At 44.3% G+C, this 19,115-nt stretch overlaps 1 protein-coding gene across 5 annotated transcripts in view; it reads left to right on the forward strand.

Moving 5' to 3' along the window:
* The window catches only part of ASAP1 (ArfGAP with SH3 domain, ankyrin repeat and PH domain 1), a 339,676-nt gene that overhangs the window by 213,072 nt on the left and 107,489 nt on the right, over positions 1-19,115 (forward strand). For all 5 annotated transcript variants that reach the window (XM_027560830.1, XM_027560831.1, XM_027560826.1 and 2 more), the window contains one exon: positions 16,786-16,931. In XM_027560830.1, coding sequence (XP_027416631.1) covers positions 16,786-16,931 — 146 coding nt within the window. The remainder of the gene's footprint in view (positions 1-16,785; positions 16,932-19,115) is intronic.

The raw sequence follows: 19,115 nt of genomic DNA on the forward strand, positions 1-19,115 counted from the left end.
AGGAGAACATAGGCAAAACACTCTCTGACATAGATCACAGCAGGATCCTCTATGACCCACCTCCCAGAATATTGGAAATAAAAGCAAAAATAAACAAATGGGACCTAATTAACCTTAAAAGCTTCTGCACATCAAAGGAAACTATTAGCAAGGTGAAAAGACAGCCTTCAGAATGGGAGAAAATAACAGCAAATGAAGCAACCGACAAACAACTAATCTCAAAAATATACAAGCAACTCCTACAGCTCAACTCCAGAAAAATAAACGACCCAATCAAAAAATGGGCCAAAGAACTAAATAGACATTTCTCCAAAGAAGACATACAGATGGCTAACAAACACATGAAAAGATGCTCAACATCACTCATTATCAGAGAAATGCAAATCAAAACCACTATGAGGTACCATTCCACACCAGTCAGAATGGCTGCAATCCAAAAGTCTACAAATAATAAATGCTGGAGAGGGTGTGGAGAAAAGGGAACCCTCTTACACTGTTGGTGGGAATGCAACCTAGTACAGCCACTATGGAGAACAGTGTAGAGATTCCTTAAAAAACTGGAAATAGAACTGCCTTATGATCCAGCAATCCCACTGCTGGGCATACACACTGAGGAAACCAGAAGGGAAAGAGACACGTGTACCCCAATGTTCATTGCAGCACTGTTTATAATAGCCAGGACATGGAAGCAACCTAGATGCCCATCAGCAGATGAATGGATAAGAAAGCAGTGGTACATATACACAATGGAGTATTACTCAGCCATTAAAAAGAATACATTTGAATCAGTTCTAATGAAGTGGATGAAACTGGAACCTATTATACAGAGTGAAGTAAGCCAGAAGGAAAAACATAAATACAGTATACTAACGCATATATATGGAATTTAGAAAGATGGTAACAATAACCCTGTATACGAGACAGCAAAAGAGACACCAATGTATAGAACAGTCTTATGGACTCTGTGGGAGAGGGAGAGGGTGGGAAGATTTGGGAGAATGGCATTGAAACATGTAAAATATCATGTAAGAAACGAGTTGCCAGTCCAGGTTTGATGCACGATGCTGGATGCTTGGGGCTGGTACACTGGGACGACCCAGAGGGATGGTATGGAGAGGGAGGAGGGAGGAGGGTTCAGGATGGGGAACACATGTATACCTGTGGCGGATTCATTTTGATATTTGGCAAAACTAATACAATTATGTAAAGTTTAAAAATAAAATTAGAAAAAAAAAATAATAATAGAGTCTGCCTGGATGGAAAGTAACCCGTGGAGTCAAAGCAAGCCTTGAGTATGCTTGGATGGTCTATAAAGTACACTTAAAATAGAACTCCTGTGTTTTTACGTGGCGTTGGCAGTCCTTTAGGAGCCCTGGTATTTAAAGACACATGGTCTTTAAGCCAGTCACCCTTAGCCCAGGGAGAGAGGCCCTCTGCCAGCAGGTGGAGAGCAGGTTGACATGTCTTCCTGCCCAAGGGACATGCGCTTACTGAATAGAATGGGGCTCGCTCGCTCTCTCTATCTCTGTCTCTCTCTCTCTTCTTTCACATCTGCTAAATTAAATCCTATCAGTTAAAGTTACAGATATATAACCCCATTTGTGATGTTCTGTCCTTTTCACTGACCCTTCTCACTGTTTAAATATTCAGGTCAGTAGCTATCTGTAGATTTTTTTTTTAACTTTTTGTTTTATATTGGAATATAGTCGGTTAACAGTGTTGTGATAGTTTCAGGTGGACAGCAAAAGGACTCAGCCATACACATACATGCGTCCATTCCCCCCCAACTCCCCTCCCATCCAGGCCACCCCATAACACTGAGCAGAGCTCCCTGTGCTCTGCCACAGGTCCTTGTTGATCATCCAGTTTAAATAGAGCTGTGCATACATGTGGATCCCAAACTCCGTGACTATCCCCTCGCCCTATTCTCCCCCACCTCTCACCCTTACCCAGTAACCCTAAGTTCATTCTCTGTGATTCTGTTTCTGTTTTGTGAATAAGTTTATTAGTATCATTTCCGCATGTAAGGGATGTCACATGGTATCTCTCCTTCTCTGTCTGACTGACTTCACTCAGCAGGACCATCTCTAGGTCTGTAGTTCTTTTTTCAGGACCACCTTTCTCCTTTGAACAACCCTCGCTGACCACTGCAGTTAAGATTCTGTAGCCTGCCTGTACCTTACTGCTTGTTTCAAACTGCATTCGATCATGCTCTTGGATGGTTTATATCTCATCAAATTCAGATTGTTTTTTCTGTATGAAGATGTTTCACTTCTCTGGAGGAAAGCCAGGGTCTCTGGTTTTGTTTCTGTGTATGGTACTTTCCCCTGGTGTGCTTACACTCTCTCTTTTTTCACACATGCTCTCCCGACCACCTGGCATATCACATGTGAAGCAGCTCTGTCACGGTTCTTCATGATATACACCATCGTAAGGCAGCCATGCTCTGCGATAACCTCCAGAAAGCAGTCGGCCGTGTGTTGAGTGCCGTATGTGGTTTGGGAGCAGACAAGAATCCTAAAGCGTCTGTTCCCAGAACTGGAGGGACTTTCCAGTTGAGTCTTTAGCCCGGAAAGATAACTCCGCATTGATTTTTCTGATTCTCTGTTTGAGTATGGAAATCAAGCAAGTTGCTATTGATCCCGAAGTGTCTTTCATTGATAACCAGTCCCATGAGACACCACATTGATTTTTCTGATCCTCTGTTTGGGTATGGAAATCAAGCAAGTTGCTATTGATCCTGAAGTGTCTTTCATTGATAATCAGTCCCATGAGACAGAACGCTCAGGCGCTGTCAGAGGATGACTTTGTGAGGATGATATCGCTTGCATTCACCGATGGCAGAATGGTATTCTTCCACGTCTCAGATAATTCATCTAACATACACGTTCTCTGCGTGGAGAATTGCAGGGGGCTGCTTCTTTGGAATGCCTGGGGCTGACTTTTTTTCTTGAGTGACATTTTCTATTTGATTTTTCCCCCCATATGGAAGTGTAATGCGGATTAACACGTTTGCAGTAGGAACATTCAGATTAACTTACAGAAGAAAGTACTGCTCAGCCGTGTTTCTTGTCACACCCCATTTTGCTTTGTGTATTCTCAGTCCCAGACAGCACAGTTAGGTGGTACCTGCTGCAGTTCGACAGCCCTCTTCCTGCTTGTCTGCCCTCAGGGTGATGTCTGTTCCAGGAGTTCTGAGATGGAGAGACCTGTTTTGCTGTGTTGCTGCTGGGCTGCAGGCACAGTGACTAGTGGAAACGGTGACCCCAGTGCAGAAGAGCTGGGATGTGCCTGGGCTAGCCGTAGCTGCACATTTCTTAGCAAATCCCTTCATTTCTCAGGACCTCATTTTATTATCTATGAAACAGAGAAGATGATCCCTACCATGTCTGTTTATGAGTTGAAAGTGAAAGTGTTAGTCACTCAGTTGTGTCCAACTCCTTGCAATCCCATGGACTGTAGCCTGCCAGGCTCCTCTGCCCATGGGATTCTCTAGGCAAGAATACTGGAGTGGGTTGCCATGCCCTTCTTTAGGCGGTCTTCCCAACCCAGGGATCAAACCTGGGTCTCTTACATTGAAGGCGGATTCTTTACCAACTGAACCACCAGGGAAGTGGTTATAAAGTGAGATGAAGATTCTTTTGCCACCTAGAATGCGCAGTACCTACCCTAAGGGGAGCCATGAGGGCCAGAAAGGAATGCCTTTCCCCAGTGACCAAAACCAGAGTCCAGGCTTCCCTGGTGGCTCACTGGTAAAGAATTTGCCTGCCAGTGCAGGAGACACGGGTTTGATCCCTGAGAAGATCCTGTATGCCTTGGAGCAGCTGAACCCGTGTGCCACAACTACTGAGCCTCTGCTCTAGAGCCTGGGAGCTGCAGCTGCTGAAGCCCACACGCCCTAGAGCCCATGCCCTCAACAAAAGAAGCCAGCGCAGGGAGAAGCCTGCACACGGCAACTGGAAAGTAGCCCTGGCTCGTCACAGCTAGAGAAAAGCCTGCACCACAACAAAGACCCGGCACAGCCAAAAAGTAAACTAAGTAACAATCAAGGAATCCAGCCTAGCCCTCCTGACCACTTTCGTGTGTGTGCTGACGTCCTCCCCTGAATGCACTGGACTCTGTCCTTGTTGAGGGCAAGAAGATTTGTCTTTAGATTCTGCTAACATTTCCATAGAATGGGAAAGACTGGAAGTCTCGTCAAGAAAATTAGAGATACCAAGGGAACATTTCATGCAAAGATGGGCTGAATAAAGGATAGAAACTGTATGGACCTAACAGAAGCAGAGGATATTAAGAAGAGGTGGTAAGAATACACAGAAGAACTGTACAAAAAAAGATCTTCACGACCCAGATAATCACGACAGTGTGATCACTCACCTAGAGCCAGACATCCTGGAATGTGAAGTCAAGTGGGCCTTAGGAAGCATCACGACAAACAAAGCTAGTGGAGGTGATGGAATTCCAGTAGAGCTATTTCAACTCCTAAAAGATGATGCTGTGAAAGTTGCTATACTCAATATATCAGCAAATTTGGAAAACTCACCAGTGGCCACAGGGCTGGAAAAGGTGAGTTTTCATTCCAATCCCAAAGAAAGGCAATGCCAAAGAATGCTCAAACTACCACACAATTGCACTCATCTCACATGCTAGTCAATCAATGCTCAAAATTCTCCAAGCCAGGCTTCAGCAATACGTGAACCGTGAACTTCCAGATGTTCAAGCTGGTTTTGGAAAAGGCAGAGGAACCAGAGATCAAATTGCCAACATCCACTGGATCATGGAAAAAGCAAGAGAGTTCCAGAAAAGCATCTATTTCTGCTTTATTGACTATGCCAAAGCCTTTGACTGTGTGGATCACAATAAACTGTGGAGAATTCTTCAAGAGATGGGAATACCAGACCACCTGACCTGCCTCTTGAGAAATCTGTATGCAGGTCAGGAAGCAACAGTTAGAACTGGAAATGGAACAAAAGACTGGTTCCAAATAGAAAAAGGAGTACGTCAAGGCTGTATATTGTCAACTTAATATAAGCTTATTTAACTTATATGCAGAGTACATCATGAGAAATGCTATATGAAGCACAAGCTGGAATCAAGATTGCTGGGAGAAATATCAATAACCTCAGATATGCAGATGATACCACCCTTATGGCAGAAAGTGAAGAGGAACTCAAAAGCCTCTTGATGAAAGTGAAAGTGGAGAGTGAAAAAGTTGGCTTAAAGCTCAACATTCAGAAAACGAAGATCATGGCATCCGGTCCCACTACTTCATGGGAAATAGATGGGGAAACAGTGGAAACAGTGTCAGACTTTATTTTTCTGGGCTCCAAAATCACTGCAGATGGTGACTGTAGCCATGAAATTAAAAGATGCTTACTCCTTGGAAGGAAAGTTATGACCAACCTAGATAGCATATTGAAAAGCAGAGACATTACTTTGCCAACAAAGGTTCGTCTAGTCAAGGCTATGGTTTTTCCTGTGGTCATGTATGGATGTGAGAGTTGGACTGTGAGGAAGGCTGAGCGCCGAAGAATTGATGATTTTGAACTGTGGTGTTGGAGAAGACTCTTGAGAGTCCCTTGGACTGCAAGGAGATCCAACCAGTCCATTCTGAAGGAGATCAGCCCTGGGATTTCTTTGGAAGGAATGATGCTAAAGCTGAAACTCCAGTACTTTGGCCACCTGATACGAAGAGTTGACTCATTGGAAAAGACTCTGATGCTGGGAGGGATTGGGGGCAAGAGGAGAAGGGGACGATAGAGGATGAGATGGCTGGATGGCATCACTGATTTGATGGACGTGAGTCTCAGTGAACTCCGGGAGATGGTGATGGACAGGGAGGCCTGGCGTGCTGCAGTCCATGAGGTCTCAAAGAGACGGACATGACTGAGCGACTGAACTGAACTGAATATTTCCTCTGTGCTTCTGAAATTCTGAAGTCATAGATCCCTTTATAATCTGACAAAAATGGGTCTTCTGAATTTCTAAAAACTTTTAAAATTTTTATTTATTTATTTTAATTGGAGTATAATTTCTTAACAATGATGTTTTAGTCTCTGCTGTACAACAGCCTGAATCAACTCTTAAGTATACATATATCCCCTCCCTGAGGAGCTTCCATCTCACCCCCCTCCCATCCCATCCCTCTTGGTCATCACAGAGCAGAAATTCCACATAATTTATTAACCAGGAAGCTAAAGCTAGGAACCGCTAAGGCCACAAGATGCACCCGAGGCACAGACATAATGACCTAAATAATCTTTGTATCTCAGTGTGGGTGCTTGATGCACGTTTTTAGTGAAATATGAAACCATATACATTTTTTTAAGCCATTTTTTTAAAGTACATCTTTTTATGAGAAAACTTGGCTCTGCTGGGTGATGGGCACTCCTGCTGTGGGAGACTTGAGTAGGAGAGGAATTTGCTCGTCTCCTTTCTAGGTTTTTCAGGGGCCAGATCTAAAATTACCTCAGGAGCCATCAGCAAACCAGGGAGAGATGTGTATTTGATCTGGCAGTTAGCAAGCCTGAATAATGGAGCCAGAAGACAGAACATTTCTGCTTCTGCTATAATGGAGTGATGCTCAAGTGCCGTTTAAATGCTGAGTAATAGCCCTGTGGAAGTCTGCGGGCATCTTTTCTCGGGGCTCCGTGAGTTAATGGGTTTGTCAGCGCTCTGGAAACGGGAGTCTGCACGCTGCGTTTCCAGATAACACCCCCGGGGCTCGGGCAGATTCCTGCAGAAGCTCGGCTAGAACGTGGAAAGAACCGATCCAAATTCAAAATGACCTTGAAAAGGCAGCGGGTGACTCACCCAAAGTGGTATGGAGAAAGGCAATTTACCAAAAAAACGAAACGTACACAGGGCTTTTCTGTCTCCAAGAATGGTGCCTTTCCTCGTAACCAGTGCAGGGGCTGGGAACAGATGGGGAAACGGAGGCCCAGGGATGTGAAATAACTGCTCAGAATCAAGTGGATGTTGTGTCTCAGAAAATACAGACTCTTAAGTCCAGAACTCATCCCCCAGTCACATGCTGTCTTCTGAAATTAAAACAGGTTGTTTTCGGGGTCACAGGGTAGGTTTGCTGGCTTCATGGATTGGTATGGCAAAAGAGATCTGAGCCCGCGTGATAATGAATGGGAGTGGAAGGCAGTGCTTTTAAATTTAGCATGCCTGGTTCTAGACCAGAGACAGGAGCTCTAGAGAGACCCAAGGCCCCCTGTTAGTCTCTTTTAACCCCTGGGTACTTGATGATGCCTTGGCAGTCTCTTTTAACCCCTGGGTACTTGATGGTGCCTTGGCAGTAGGCTGTTATCTCTTACCTGAAGCGTACTTTACCCTAAATCAGTTTGTTAACGATATATTCTTTAGGTTGCTGCTCAGGTACCATCTCTTACGAAGCCTGATCTGCTCCATTCAAGATCTGCCGTGTGTTCATTTATCAGATATTGAATGGGTATCTACAACCGGCTATATTAAATAGTAATATATTTTCATACAACAAAAAGGAAATAAAATTAGAACTCTTGCATGTGCCATATGAATGCATCCATTGATGATGACTGTTTAAATATTAAAAAGAAAACTAAATTAAATACTAGAAGGTTTAGGACATAATTTAAATAATGTTAGAACCCTTCTTCCTGCTGAATGAACAAATAACATTGCACTGGATTAAAGACTTAGATGTTTAGAAAAAGTGCTGAACATTAGAAGGGTTACGGAGTAGAAGCAACGCAGGAAACTCTAAAGTCTTTGAGTAAAGACTGATATGTTTGGGACTTCCCTGGTGGCCCAGAGGCTAAGACTGTGCTCCCCACGCAGGGTTCCCAGATCAGGAACTGGATCCCACGTGCTGCAACTAAGTTAGCATGTCTCAGCTAAAGATCCCACATGCCGCAATGAAGACCCGGTGCAACGAAATAAATAAATATTTTTTAGAAACGAGTGTATTTGACTATATGAAATTTCAAAAGTTCACGGCCACGGGCACCACTGAAAAGTGAAAAGACAAATGGGAAAAAAAATATCCATGACAAGTATTACAAAAAATTGCCACCCCTTAGGCAAAACAGTCTTTTCATAATAGATATGAATTATGATAGGGTTTATTATAGATTATCACAATTAAAATAATTAGATTTAATTGTATTGAATTTCTCAATCTTTATTCAGTAGGGAAAAAGCAAGCCATGGAGTCTTAAGTAATACCACATTTTTTTTTTAAGTGAATTAAGAAAGAGGAGAAAATCTATATGTGTGTGTATACTTTTATGTGTAAAAAAAAGTTTACAGATTATTAACTTGGCTTGTTTCAAGGAGAAGATTGAAGAAGAGGAAAGAAATAATAATTTTTTATCTTCGTACATCTCTATAGTATGGATTATTTTTAATAACAAATGGAATTTTAAAAACAAATGGAATTAATTTTGTGCAAGTATGATTTGTGCTACCAGGTATGTGTAGTATAGTATAAAAAAATTTATTGCTTCCCCCTCTATGCCAGCACTATAATTTATGACATGTATTACATAGCTTTTTTTTTTTATTGTAGTTATAGTTCATTGTTTTTTCACCCCTGGCACATGGCCCATGCTGAGTCTTCTTTTGAAGGAAGAAGGAAGACTTGTTCCAGGAGAATTCATTATAGACACTGAGCACTAACTTGTATGTCAGTCTCAGCACTGGGAACTGGTTGCATAACAACAGATTATACAAGGCTAGGAGCCTGGGTGTTGCAAGAGATTGAGAAGGAATGACAAGCTTGCTTAGGAGGTCACAGTTGCATTTGATCTTGAAAGAGGCAGGCCAGGCCTGGAACTGTGATGAAGTTTGGTGGACTGGGAACTTGGGCTAGGTTGTATAACTATAGTACAATAATACCTCTACTTAAACTGTCCTCCTGAAGATTTTTTCTAATATCATAAGGATGAACTGACAAGCACACGTGGCTATGGACTCTTGGCATGGAAGATAACGTGCATAAAGATCTTGGAAGAGAAGCTAGGCTCCCAGGAAAGAGAATACAGCAAACTGAGGAAGTGAGTCTTGCTTTGAAGGGAGGAAGGGGCAAACTCCAGGAGATGGTGACGGACAGGGAAGCCTGGCATGCTGCAGTCCGTGCAAAGAGTCGGATGCGACTCAGTAACTGAACAGCAGCATCAGGGGCTCCAACACTTAGCCAAGCCTATTAATTAGGCTCTCACCAGTTAGAGCCTGTTAAGGGCACAGGCTTGGGGGACTTCCCTGGGGTCTAGTAGTTAGGACTCCGTGCTCTCACTGCTATGACCCTGGGTTTGATCCCTAGTTGGGGGAACTAAGATCTCCATGTTTCATAAACAGCCAGTGTAAACCAGGCAGAGAGAGGCCCATTATAGACTCTTTTCATCCATTGTACATAATAACTCTGTTAGGTAGGTATTACTGCAGTTAAGCAGAGTCATCAGAGATGGTGCAGAGATTGCCCCAGATCTGCAGCTGGTAAAGTGGAAGACCTGGGCTTGGGTCCTCGGTTGTCTTACCTTTGTTGTCAGTCACTCAGGCGTGTCCGACTCTTAGCGACCCCACGAACTGTAGCCCGCCAGGCTCCTCTGTCCATGGGATTCTCCAGGCAAGAATACTGGAGTGGGTTGCCATTCCCTTCTCCAGGGGATCTTCCCGACTCAGGGATCAAACCCCGGTCTCCTGCATTGCAGGTGGCTTCTTTACTGTGTGAGCCACCAGGAGAGCCTCTTACGTACCTTTGAGCCCTCCAAAAAAAAAAAAAGCCATAATATTTGGATTCTCTTTGAACGTCCATCACATCAGAACTTCAGCCCTCAATCCCAGGGTGAATAGAAGTAGTAAAAGTAAAGATATTTTTATGGAGAGTTGCTATGTACTTTCTGGATATCATCCACCACAGTTCACATACGAAGTCAAGACCCAGAAATCTTTGGTGCCTTTTTCCGGATCACACACGGCCAGGCAGGACCAGAGGGAGGTTCACACCCAGGTCACCGCACCACCCAGAACTGTGTCCCTCCGCTAGGTGTGATGCTTCTGTGAGCATTAGATTGCAGCGGTCCAGGTTGGGGCTGCTCTTCAGGAGGGGTTTATGATGAGTGCCTTCCAGACCTGATACTCGTTAAACAGAAATAATCCTCTGTGGTTGTCTAATGTCCTCTGTTGTTGTTACTGTTGCCATTGTTTTCCCCCAAAGAGCTTTCACATTAATGATGACATCTTTTACCTCTTGGTAGGCAGCCCCCAGGAGTAGGCTGGGTAGGTTTCATTAGACCTGTTTTCTAGATGAAATTAAAGCCCCCAAGAGCCTTAGTCACCTGACCAGGGTTGTAGATAGGTCGCACTAAGACCTTGATTTTCCAGTCCCTACATCACTTGACATCTGGCTCAAATTAGAAAGTAACTAGGGGTTCCAACTGCCGACTCATTGGAAAAGACCCTGATGCTGGGAAGGATTGAAGGCAATCTGAGATGAGATGGTCGGATGGCATCACCATGGACATGAACTTGGGCAAACTCCAGGAGATAGTGAAGTACAGGGAAGCCTGGTACCCTGTAGTCCCTGCAGTTGCAAAGAGTCGGACACGACTCAGTAACTGAACAACAACATCAGGGGCTCCCCAACACTCAGCCAAGCCTGTCAGTTAAGAACAAGGCTAGGGGGACTTCCCTGGGGTCTAGTGGTTTGCATTCAGTGCTCTTACTGCCATGACCCTGGGTTTGGTCCCTAGTTGGAGAACTAAGATCTTGTAAGCTGCCCAGTCAGTCAAAAATAACTCAGGCTCTGCAGTCAGCACGTGTCATCACCACTTACTAGCTGTGTCACCTGATGTGACTTGTTTAACCTCCCTAAGCCAACTTCTGCATATATGAAAGGGGGGTAATATTAGCATGTTCTTGTGAGCATTAAATTCTCAGGAAAAATATCTAGCACAGTTCCTGGTATAGTGAGTCATTAAAAAATTTAGCTACAAGGGGACTTCCCTGGTGGTCTAGTAGTTAAGAATCCGCCTGCCGGTGCAAGGGACACAGATTCGATTGCATGTAGGGAAGGTCCTACATGCTGTGGAGCAACTGAACCCGTGCTCCACAACAAGAAAGCCACTGCGATGGACTTCTCACATGCAGCAATGAAGACCCAGCACAGCCAAAACTAATAAATAAACCTTTTTAAAAATTAGCTATCATTCATTGTTACAATTATTATTGTTGTTATAATAATTATATTATTGTCATGGGCCAGGAGGTCCATCTTTTTCCCCCTTTCTTCTTGGTATTCATCATCCAGTCTTTCACATAATAGATTCCACGTAATTATTTGTGACTCGTATCCCCAGAGCCGTGACCATCCTTCCTGAGCCAGTTGGTGGAAAAGGATGGGGTCTGGAATCCGACGAAGCTGGCTCCTCACCTGGCTTCACCACTGAGTTTCCCTTTTCTTATCTGTAAAACAACTGCCATAGGTTTTAGAATATTCTCTGTGTCGTTATTAAATGACAGTGACAGAATCAGAGGTAGGCTTGGTGGGCCAGTCAGGGAGGGTTTCCCAGGTGGGTAAAGTCTAACAGGGTGACAGTCAGACAGACACCCCGCCGAGAAAGGCCTGTTTAATCATTGCTGTGCTTCTGAAAATTCTAGGGAAGGCCTCCTTGGAGAAATACAAGGTATTTTAAAGAATACTGTATTTAATGTATTCCTAAGGCACCTGTCACTGCCAGCCACTAGGAGTGTAAACTCATGAGTGCAGACGTCAGTTTCCGAATATTGTTGGAAGCCCCTGCCCCCAGCCTAGGCCAGGCAGCCTGCTGTTTGTCCCACTAGGAGTGTAAACTCATGAGTGCAGACGTCAGTTTCCGAATATTGTTGGAAGCCCCTGCCCCCAGCCTAGGCCAGGCAGCCTGCTGTTTGTCCCCATGACTGTTGTTGCCCTTGTCGTGGTAGAAATGTATCGAGTCTGCTGTATACCACTCAGTATCTTACTCCATCTCTGCAGTGCTCCTGTGAGGTTGGTACCGTCGTCATCACTTCCACTGCATAGCATGGGAATGGGGTTTAGAAAAAATGAAGTTGCTGGGTCAGTGCATCACGAAGTGTCAGTAATAGACTTGAAAATTGAACCTGAGTGTGTCTCACAGCTCTGAGAGTAAAAAGCCCTAATTTAAGTTCCCTTATGCATTGTGTGGTGTTGGAGAAGACTCTTGAGAGTCCCTTGGACTGCAGGGAGATCCAACCAGTCCATTCTGAAGGAGATCAGCCCTGGGATTTCTTTGGAAGTAATGATGCTAAAGCTGAAACTCCAGTACTTTGGCCACCTCATGCGAAGAGTGGACTCATTGGAAAAGACTCTGATGCTGGGAGGGATTGGGGGCAAGAGGAGAAGGGGACGACAGAGGATGAGATGGCTGAATGGCATCACTGATTCGATGGATGTGAGTCTCAGTGGGCTCCAGGAATTGGTGATGGACAAGGAGGCCTGGCGTGCTGCGATCCATGGGGTCACAAAGGGTCAGACACGACTGAGCGACTGATCTGATCTGATCTGACGCATTGTGTGGCCTTGGCCTTTTTTTTTTTCCAGTATCTTCCCAATGAGGATGATAACAGCACTTATCTCATAGGCTTGTTAATAAGCGTGATTGAAGGAATGTATGTAAAGTGTTCAGTGCAGTGACCGGCATGCTCAGCAATGCTCCGTACAGGACGCTCAGCAAACCGGCAGCTATCACTGTTATAACTGGAGTAAGAAATCACTGCCTAGATACTGCGGTGGTGCTTAAATATGTGTGTGTGCACTGTGCTCAGTCGTGTCCAGCCCTTTGCATTCCATGGACTGTAGCTCACAACTCCTCTGTCCATGGGATTTTTCAGACAAGAGTACTGGAGTGAGTTGGTATTTCCTCCTCCAGGGGATCTTCCCGACCCAGGGATCAAACCCTCGCCTCCTGTGTCTCCTGCATTGGCAGGCTGGTTCTTTACCTGCTGAGCCAACGAGTAAGTATACAAAGGTGATTTCAAGCTGTGTGGAACATATCAGGGGATTAGTGTATCTTCGTCGTCTCTCCAAAGTAATGCCAGCAGTTGAAATCCTAACTAAGTGTCCCTTTCTGGTTCAGTTGTTAAAACTGTATTATTTTGCTCTTTCGTCAGAACTGAAAGAAGTAACATAGCGCTTGCTGTTTATATTCTGCAACTATACCCTGAATGGCAGAAATCCCCTATAAATATTAGAAAAACATGGGTCTCCATAACAGATGGATCAGATTTCTTGCTCACCTTATTTTTTTTTCTTTCCTTTTATTCTATCTCTGTTTTCACCTGCTTCTCCCAGCCTCTACTTTTAATATTTATTTGTTTGACTGGGCCGGATCTGAGTTGTAGCATGTGGGATCTAGTTCCCCGACTGGGGATTGAACCTGAGTCCCGTGCATCAGGAACCCGGGAGTCTTAGCCACTGGACCACCAGGGAAGCTCCACCCCACCCCTACTTTACCAGCTTCCAAAAGTCGTCAGGGACTTGAGTAAAGTTCTCAAAACAGACCATCCGGCTCTCTGAGACGTCCTGAACCAATTCTCTGCGTCCCAAGTCCCACCCATGCCTACACGGTGCTCCCCTAGCCCAAGGCCTTCATTTCCCTCTCCTTCCCTAAGCCCCTGAGTTTACATTCCTTTCAAATTGCTTACTCTACTCTGTAATCTGTCCCTCCCTTCTGCCTCCACCAGGATCCTGCCTCCTTGCCCTCTGTGCCTGTTGAAAGCCTGCTTGGTAAACCCTTAATTTTGTACAAAGGGACGTGTGTGGTTATATAATCTTTCGGGTGAATTGTCGCTGTTGGCTTTATAATGCAGTATATTAAAAAAATACTTGAAACATGGGAGACATACATTCCTATGTTATTTGATATGAAACACATCTCGATATTGTAATTAATCATGGGTATAGAGGTAGTAGTGGCTGATAATTTAGGGGCATGTGCCACCTGCCAGGCACTGTTCTGAGCGCCTTTTATTTAACTCCTATCACTTAAACCCTCAGTAGAATTAGTAGTAGTATTCTAAGATTTAGCTCACTAAATTAGCTGTTCTGTTTTCAGATGTGTAAAATTTCATATACACGTGTATAGATTATAAATGTGGGACATAAACCAGGTGGCGCTGCTGGTAAAGAACCTGCCTGCCAACGCAGAAGACGTGAGAGACAGGTTCGATCCCTGGGTCAATCCCCTGGGAATATCCCCTGGAGGAGGGCAGGCAACCTATTCCAGTATTCTTGCCTAGAGAATCCCATGGACAGAGGAGCCTGGCGGGCTGTGGTCCATAGAGTCACAAAGAGTTGGACACTGAAGCAACTTAGCACGCATGCACATATAAATGTGGTTATTATATATACACAAACACTCTTGTGGGTGTCTGTGTATAGATACAGATAGATAGATAGATATACGGTTAATCATTTATGGCCTTACCGACTCAATGGACATGAGTTTGAGCAAGCTCCGGGAGCTGGTAATGGACAGGGAAGCCTGGCATGCTGCAGTCCATGGGATCACAAAAATCATACACGACTGAGCAACTGAAGTCATTCATTTGTGGGTTAAATATACAGGACCCATGATCTTGCCTAAACTTATCCAGTCTTACCTTCTGCCTCTCATCACATTTTTTATTTCACCTACCTGATAAGCATAATTCTTCCCAGAGTTCTGGTGTGGGTTAAATACAATATTGTGAAAAGCATCTGGGTCAGAGAACGTTCTCAGCCAACTTCCTGTGACCTCGCTCTCTGCCTTGTCCAAGTCCATCTTATTTTTTGGTGAATCTGTCATCCCTTATAAACTGAGAGCTTCTCATACAACTTCCTAAACCCTCCCTGAAGTCCAAATTCAGGATAATGGCTGTGGGGAGGAAGAGGTTGGAACTGGGTAGCATGTGAGGGAGAGAAGAAGCATCCTGAAATAGTTTATGTCTTAACTGGTTGGTAGATACCTGGGTATCCTATAATCTAAAGATTTCGATGTATCCTTTGAAATCTGTTCTAATTTCAAGCAGACACAAAGCCTGCCATGTAAAGCTTGTCCCTTAGGTTTTAATTCTGAGACCCTTTCTTTGAAAGCGGTTGAACAGGTATCTGAACCCCTTTTTTGCTGACCTCCAGAGCAGGAAAGGACGTCAGACAGAGTGGGCTTCTCGGGGGTGAAATGAGGCCCTTGGCCTCAGACAGACGGTACTGGGGTAGCTCCAGCTTGCGAAGGAGGCCAGGCGTGTGCATCTTGTCTGCAGCTGATGTAGCCTTTCTTTTGTGTTTCTCAGAGCAGCTTTGCAGGAGGTAACTAGAGCTGCATTTTATCTTTTTTAATATCTCATCCTGAAATACTGACATCCACCCTAAGCATCATGCATTTCTAATGTGGTGACAATTAGAAGGCTGCTCGGGCCTCGTTTCATTTCACTGGATGCTGTGATGCTTGTTACCTTGGTCGTATTTTGACTTCTTTCTGGGGCATCCACCATTCCAGGCTGACACACACTGTTGCTCCCAGGCAGTTATTGAGAGTGTGAGAGTGAAATATTTTTAAATTATTTAGTGTTCAATTATTGAACAACCCAGGAGACTTAAGGAGTGAGTGCTTCTTAAATTCCCGAAAGGGTAATCGACGAATCCGAGTCAACACCCCTCTACTGAGCCCTAGCTTCGTAAGCTGAGCTCCCTGACACATGAGTGGTGTGTGTTGGGTGCCAATGCAGAGGTGAGCCACTGGGAAGCCCTGCCTCTCATGGTCTGGGGGCAGGGAAAGAGCAGTAGTTACACGAATATGGTGTGACGTGGTGGAAAACACTGCAGTAGCGGTACAGAGCATTATGGGCAAGGAAAAATCATTGCCAAGGAAGGGGAGGCTTAAAAGAGAAAGAGCTGTCATTTGAATTAAGCCTTTGAAGGTATGGTTTTGATAGATAGTTTTGTGTTCATTTATTCTTTTTATAAATACCATGCATCTGCTGTGGACCTCCATATAAATTCATGCTTCCCTGCACTCCAGCACAAGGAAAGAGATGTGCAGAGCTGAGCACGGGGAACTGAAACGCTGCCACGTGAGGCTGGCACCACCTGCGCTCACACGTCCCCGGTCGGTGCCGGGTTACTTCAGGGTATGGGGATGTGCAGTACCCCTTTCTGTAAGCCTGAAAGGACTCAGAACATGGGGAGAGACAGTGTCTGCCATGAGACTCACGGGATCAGATGCACAACTCCCCAGGATCACACTGGGTGCCATGCTGGGAACAGACCAGAGGCTGCAACAAGGAGCTTTTGCAGGAAGGGTTGTAGTGATGGAGGCAAGAGATGATGGATGGTGTTGGATAAGGTTTATAGTCATGGGAGCGGTGAGATGTTGTCAGATTTTTGTTATATTTTTAAAGGTAGAGGCCAGGGGACTACATCTGGGGCATGAGAAAGAAAAATCAGGTCTGACTTGTTTCCTGACGATCATAGTTTCTTAATTGCTTGAAAATGGGGTGGTAATTTGACCCCTTAACCTATGGTGCATCTCTGGATTAATTGGGGGTATAAATGAACTCAATGCTCTGATACAAAAGAGGGAAAACTGCCTTTGATAGAATGAGAACACTCAGTGCTCTGCCAGCTACCTTCTAGATATGTTCAGTAAAGAATGGATCCAGTTTCTTTGCTTTCTTTTTGAGAGTGTCTGGTGATCAGCCGGTGTTCAGAGTAACTTGTCATTGTGGCACATAACAGCTCAGACTCCTCTTTCTTCTTCTTTTCAGACCATGTACAAAATGAAGAAAACTATGCACAAGTTCTTGATAAGTTTGGGAGTAATTTTTTAAGTCGAGACAACCCAGATCTTGGCACCGCTTTTGTCAAGTTTTCTACGCTTACAAAGGAACTGTCCACACTGCTGAAAAATCTGGTAAGCCATTTCACAAGTAACGTTTAAAAATTGCAGCCCAATCAAAGTAAGATCATAAAGTGAACAAAGTGATAATCCTCTCCCCAACCCTTGATCCTGGGGTCGAAAAAAGAAAACTAAAAATAAAAAGCTTTTTTAGTCCTTGATATGGAGTCACATTTAAGGAAAATGCCTTTGGGAAACGCCTAGAATTTGTACCACTGGCCCCACTTACAGAACGTAGAGAAACTGGTTAACCTCAACTCTCTTCCCCATTCCCCTGTTGTTTGCTTTTGTGTTTGTTTAGACAAGCGTTAGTGACTTTGGCCTTTTAATTTGTTGAAAGAATGGTGATTATTTCTGTGTCAAACATACATGTCACCCTTCACTTGTGTGAAGACCATCACGCATTTCAGCCCTTGATTTACAAATAATTAACTTCTCCCAACTCCCCATATCCTTTTAACATCCTCCCAAGAAAAAAGATTTTAAGGTTTAGGGAATCTGTGGTTTCAGAAGTAGATGATGACAAGAAGAACCCCTAAAAATCTAAGATACTGGAGCTGCTGACCTGGGAACAGACATGAGTATGAGGTTTGTTGTTTAGTCACCAAGTCATGTCCCACTCTTGCAACCCCATGGACTGACTATAGCCGGCCAGGCTCCTCTGTCCATGGGATTTCCCCAGGCAAGAACACTGGAATAGGTTGCCATTTCCTTTTCCATCGGATCTTCTGGACCCCAGGTATCAAACCTGTGTCTCCTATGTTGCAGGCAGACTCTTTACTGAGCTGTCAGGGAAGCCCAGAGCGTGAGGGTGGGAGGCCCCCAGGCAGTGCTGTCTGGCTGGCCCCAAACTGTGCACACCACCCTCCTTCACGCTCACACTGCGTTCATACCGAGAAAGGTTCATTCTGTCTAGCATGACCACCTCAGCTGTGTATGAGTTAATGTAATCAAGCCTCTATTCCTAAGTCCCAGGAGGTGGGACAGTGGGAGGTTGAAAGATGACAAAGGAAAACTATATCATAATTTTGTTGGCTCCTTCCTGAAACAGAGGAGCTGTTTCCTCCTCTTCATCTTCCCAGGCTCTCAGCATTGCATCTTTGCCTCCTTTAAAGACCCAGAACTCAAGCTTAAAATGCCTTGATCCTGAGTTACTCATATCAAACAGACCTCTGTGGTCTTACATGAGACTCTTGTCACAAATCAACTTGGTACAAATGGCTACCTTACAGATGATTACACTTTACTGTAAAATAAAGACAACCTTTCTATAGTAAATTAACTGGATAATTTGACCAATCAAATTCTTCTTTTTCCTGTCCCACTAGATGAATATATGTATGTGTCTGTCATCCTGACAACTTAATTTTAATTGATAGTTTCATGCCACTGAATTAGTCTTACACAGTGACAACTAATCATAAAGAAAATAAAGGTTGAAACTAGAAATACGTCTTCAGAAACTGGAGAAAGGATAATTTTGACTATAAGGCCTTTGTGTTCCTAAACTTCAGAGTTTATTTGACAAACCCATGATATTTCTGTAATTCTTATATATCATTTAAATCTCTCATTCAAATAGGGCCTCCCATTTCTTCTTCCTTGCCTGCCATTTTGTAGGTGGTGGTGCCCAGAGGTGCTGTGGTGGGAAGAAAGGAAGTGAAACGAGACTCTGACATTTCCCTTTGGTCATAGCTGGTAAAAGGCTCCAGGCTCGGGAGGAAGTTCTGTTTTCCCTGAGATGGGTGTTTCCCCAGGAATATCTTGCTAACCTTTCGTTTCCAGGAGACGAAATATGTTTAGTTTAAGTCAGTAGCCATCACGTCCACGTTTCCTGGGCCGGTTCATCTCCACACTTCCCTGTCCTGTAGGTTCCTTCAGCGAAGAGATTCCTGTGCGGATTTAATGCCATCAGTTGCCATTCAGTCATTGTCTTCGTTTGCTTACCTCTGTGCAGAGACAACTGATATACATGTGTATATATGTATGCATGTTTAAGATCTGTGCATTTTCTGTATTGGCCGCAGTAGGTCTTCATTGCTGCTTATGGGCTTCAGTAATCGTGACTTGCTGGCTCAGTAGCTGTGGCATGCAGGCTTAGCTGCCCTGCAGCGAGTGGGATCTTCCCAAACCAGGGATCAAACCCATGACCCCTGCATTGGCAGGCAGTTTCTGAACAACTACACCACAGGAGAAGTC

This window comes from Bos indicus x Bos taurus, chromosome 14 (genome assembly GCF_003369695.1).
Source record: "Bos indicus x Bos taurus breed Angus x Brahman F1 hybrid chromosome 14, Bos_hybrid_MaternalHap_v2.0, whole genome shotgun sequence".
Taxonomy (NCBI): Eukaryota; Metazoa; Chordata; class Mammalia; order Artiodactyla; family Bovidae; genus Bos; species Bos indicus x Bos taurus.